Here is a 3,982-nt window from a genome sequence, read left to right as displayed (position 1 = left end):
TTTGTCTTTTTGAGACAGGGCCTCGCTATGCCATTCAGGCTGGCCTTGAGCTCCCTTTGTAGCCCAGGCTGGTGTTAAACTCATAATGATCCTTCTGCCTCAGCCTCCTGAGTGTTGGGATTACAGGCTTGCGCCATCACACCTGGCTAACTCTCTTCTTTTGACTCCCACTGCTAAACAACAGGATTGTCTTCTGCATCCCAGTAGACCATTCCCATCCTAGTTGTCTGACCAATCCCAGCCTTTTTTATAAATTCTGATATAATGTGTGTCCTATGCAATTTAATTTGTAACAGGATTTTTTTAAAATGTCTTTTAGGAATTTCAGATAAACGAGCAGGTCCTTGCTTGCTGGTCTGATTGTCGTTTTTACCCAGCCAAAGTCACTGCTGTTAACAAGGATGGTAAGGCATTTGAGTTGTAGTTGTTTTTACTTGTGACTTAGTGGGGAGTTTGTAATGAGAGTTTAATAGTTTATTGTCAGTACTTATTGCCTAGGAATCCTCTTTATTCAAGTTAATCAGCATGCCAGTAGTTAGGAAGAGATTATAAATGGAAAGAAGACTGAATAAAAAGCAGTTTCTTATTGTTTTCTAAAACAGTCTGTCATTCTGCTGGGAAGTGAACAGGTCCTCTCATTGTCTAGGACAGTGATGGCAAACCTTTTAGAGCTTTCAATGATGTAAACAGCACACCCTGGCACGTGCACCATAGGTTTGCCACCACTAGTCTAGGACTTCCTAATGTACTTGGTGAAATAAGCCTCTATTGTTCCTTTTACTTATTTGCGAATAGCCTGGATATTAAGTGAACACTAGCAAACATATAAAATTTGCTTTGTGTTGCTGGGTGCAGTGATGCACGTCTGTAATCCCAGTATTGAGGGAGACTGAGTCAGGGAGACTACAAGTTTGAATCTTACCTGTGCCACTTAGATTCTGTTTCAAAATAAAAAATAGAGAAGGCTGGGATAGTTCAGTGGGAAAGCCCTGGTTTCAATCCCTAGCACTGGAAAACAACAACAGGCCGGGCGTGGTGGCGCATGTCTGTAATCCCAGCACTCGGGAGGCTGAGGCAGCAGGATCGTTGTGAGTTCGAGACCAGCCTGGGGTATAAAGTGAGCTCAAGGCTAGCCTAAACTGCACAGCGAGACCTTGTCTTAAAAGACCAAACAAGAACAGAATAAAACAACAACAACAGCAAAACCCAAGATTTTTAGATACAAAGTGAGTGAAGGTAGAAATTGAGATGCCAGGACACAAAGCACTAAGTTGAGTTGCCCTTGCCAGCGTTTAGAACATATGAGGAGACCGGACAAGAAACTGGAACCAGAGAGTCTCATTTTGCTGGCACAGTGTAAATGAAGGGTTATGAGGATAATGTGTGATCAGAGTCCTGGCACTTGGTGAACAAATGCTGGGTCTGAGTGATGACTTTAGTCTATTCTACCAGAATGTTTATGATATGGCCTTCATCTTTGGTGTGAATGTTTAGGGCAGTCAGGGCTCTTGATTAGAAGTGACTGAAAAGCTAGATTGAGAAGTTGGGGAGTTTGCTCAGTGGTAGAGTGCTTTAAAAGCATGTCCAAGACCTTGTACAAGGTTTCAGTCTTCAGCACTCAAACAAAACAACCAGAAATCAAGGCAGATTACTTTTTTTTTTTTTTTTGTCTTTTTGAGACAGGGTCTTGCCATGCAGTTCAGGCTGGCCCTGAACTCACTTTGTAACCCAGGCTGGCCTTGAACTTGCAACGATCCTTGTGCCTCAGCTTCCCAAGTGCTGGGATTACAGGCATGCACCACCATGCCTGGCTAGATTACATTTTCATTGACTGAAAATTCTCAAGTATTTGTTCGGTACTGTGCTAAGTGCTGGCCTCAGACTGACCACATTTTGTCTGAGATGGTTTAAATGGCCAAAAATAAAGCCAGGTGTGGCTGGTCATGCCTGTAATCCCAGCACTCTAGGAGCCTGAGGTAGGAGGATCACAAGTACATGCCTACTCTGTGCAATTTAGTGAATTAGAAAGACTGTGTCTGAAAATGGGCTGTAGCTCAGTGCAAAGGTTATGGGTTTATTTCTCAGTACTATAAAATCAAAAACCAAAAAAGGCGCCAGATGTAGTGGTGCATGTCTGTAATCTCAGCACTTGAGAGGCTGAGGCAGCAGAATCATTGCCAGTTCGAAACCAGCCTGGGCTACAGAGTGAGCTCAAGGCCAGCTTGAACTGCATAGTGAGACCTCATCTCAAAAAGATCTTACCTGGGCCACTGAGATCTCTAAAAAAAAACAAAACAAAAAAAAAAAACAAAAAAAAAAAACCAAACAAACAAACAAATCCAAAAAAGGAAAATCTCCAAAGCAAGATTATGTCCCCCAAGTTGTCTGAGCAGTTATTGGTTCTCCAGGTCATGACTGATAAAATCCTTATTTATAGCTTTTTGGTTTTCCCTAAGTTATTTATTATTTTTATTAGCTGTGTTCAAAATGAAATTTGTTATTATTGCTTTCATATGTATCACCTTAATTTAAAAACTTGTTTTTGGAGAAAGCTTACATATTATTGTATATTTTTTTAAGCTGACATATTATTAAACTACTTCAAATCTTTGTTAGTAGCACACATCCTTGGGTGTCAGGAAGAAAAAAAATACTTTGCCTTTTTAGATTTTTTAATAAAACTATTAATGTTTGTGATACATAATAAATATATTCATCATGGTAGATTTTTTTTTCTTATTGATTTTTGAAACATGTGGTCTTTATCTTTATATAAATGTGCTTTTGAAAAATCTGCGCATTGGTTTCTGCTGATACAGTCATGTTCTCTCCCTACATAATATCCATTGGAGGTGTACTCCTTTGGGCAGTGGCTATCCTTTTAGCTCAGACAAAACCTCTGGGTAGTAACAAAAGTAACTCTTCTGATAAGGTAACAGGAGGGAATATTCCTCTTTTGTCCCAGTGCTGTCCTAGAGTTGGGGACAGAAACAGGACAGAGGGCTTGGATTAAGGAATGTCATGGAAGGGTAGATTGAGGCAGAGGGTTTCAGGAACTTTTGGAGCAGTCTCTTAGAAGAGTAGAGGGTATCTTGGTGGAGGAGTGAATCATCTAGTATCTGGGAGAGCTTAGAATCTTGGATCATAGATTGGAAAAAATAAGAAGACCTGGTAGAAGGCATATGAAGTCAGTGCTGAGATGGAGCTAGTGGGTGGAGGCGAGGAAGTAGTGCAGTGGTGTGTATGGGTCCACAGAAGGGGCAGAAGGACACCTGTCTACAGAGTTTTGTGTGAGGGGTGGGTCCAAAATGTTTTGAAATAATTACTTGAGGACTAAAAGTCACTGAGTAGGAATATGTGGCTTAGTGGTAGAGCTCTTGCTTTGCATGCACAAGGCCCTGGGTTTGATTCCCTAGCACTACCAACAACAAAAAAAAGTCACTGACCATATTATTGGCTACATTTAATTAGGGTTTTAAAATATTTGCTACTTATAATTAAACCTAGGGCCTTGTGCATGCTAGCTAAGCACCCTACCATTGAGCTATAGCCCTAGCCTCCTCTTCTTTTCTTTGTAAAGTTTAACAGGGGTCTCCCTAAGTTACCCAGGCTGGCCTGCCTCAAACTTGCATTCCTTCTGCAATCCTTTCAAGTAGCTAGGATTACAGGTGTGCACCACTGTATTTAATTAATTTGATTTCTTCATTTGTTTTGTGCTACTGTGGATTGAGTGTGGGACCTCGGCACTTAACTACATCCTCATCTCTTTTTTTTAATTTTTTGAGACAGAGTCTTGCTGAGTCACTAAATTGCCCTGGGTAGGCTTGAATTTGTGATCCTTTTAGCTTCCCCAAGTGCTGGGATTACAGACCTCTGCCACTATGCTTGGTTCTAGATAGTTTTAAAATGGCTTTTACAGGTGGGCGTGGTGGCACTCGGGAGGCTGAGGCAGGAGGATCGTTGTGAGTTCAAGGCCAGCCTG

General features: G+C 41.3%; 1 protein-coding gene across 6 annotated transcripts in view; it reads left to right on the top strand.

The window, feature by feature from the left end:
• Nucleotides 1–3,982, top strand: part of Phf20 (PHD finger protein 20) — a 125,036-nt gene that overhangs the window by 44,190 nt on the left and 76,864 nt on the right. For 5 of the 6 annotated variants that reach the window (XM_005384767.2, XM_013514071.1, XM_005384764.2 and 2 more), the window contains one exon: nucleotides 320–404. The exons of the other annotated variant lie outside the window; for it this stretch is intronic. In XM_005384767.2, coding sequence (XP_005384824.1) covers nucleotides 320–404 — 85 coding nt within the window. Of the gene's footprint in view, nucleotides 1–319; nucleotides 405–3,982 lie in introns of those variants that run through there. 6 annotated transcript variants of the gene reach the window in all.

The sequence above is a fragment of the Chinchilla lanigera genome, unplaced genomic scaffold (genome assembly GCF_000276665.1).
Source record: "Chinchilla lanigera isolate Chin_1 unplaced genomic scaffold, ChiLan1.0 scaffold00021, whole genome shotgun sequence".
NCBI classification, from domain to species: domain Eukaryota; kingdom Metazoa; phylum Chordata; class Mammalia; order Rodentia; family Chinchillidae; genus Chinchilla; species Chinchilla lanigera.
The sequence above is the reverse complement of the archived record's forward strand: the minus strand, read 5'-3'. Positions and strand labels throughout refer to the sequence as shown.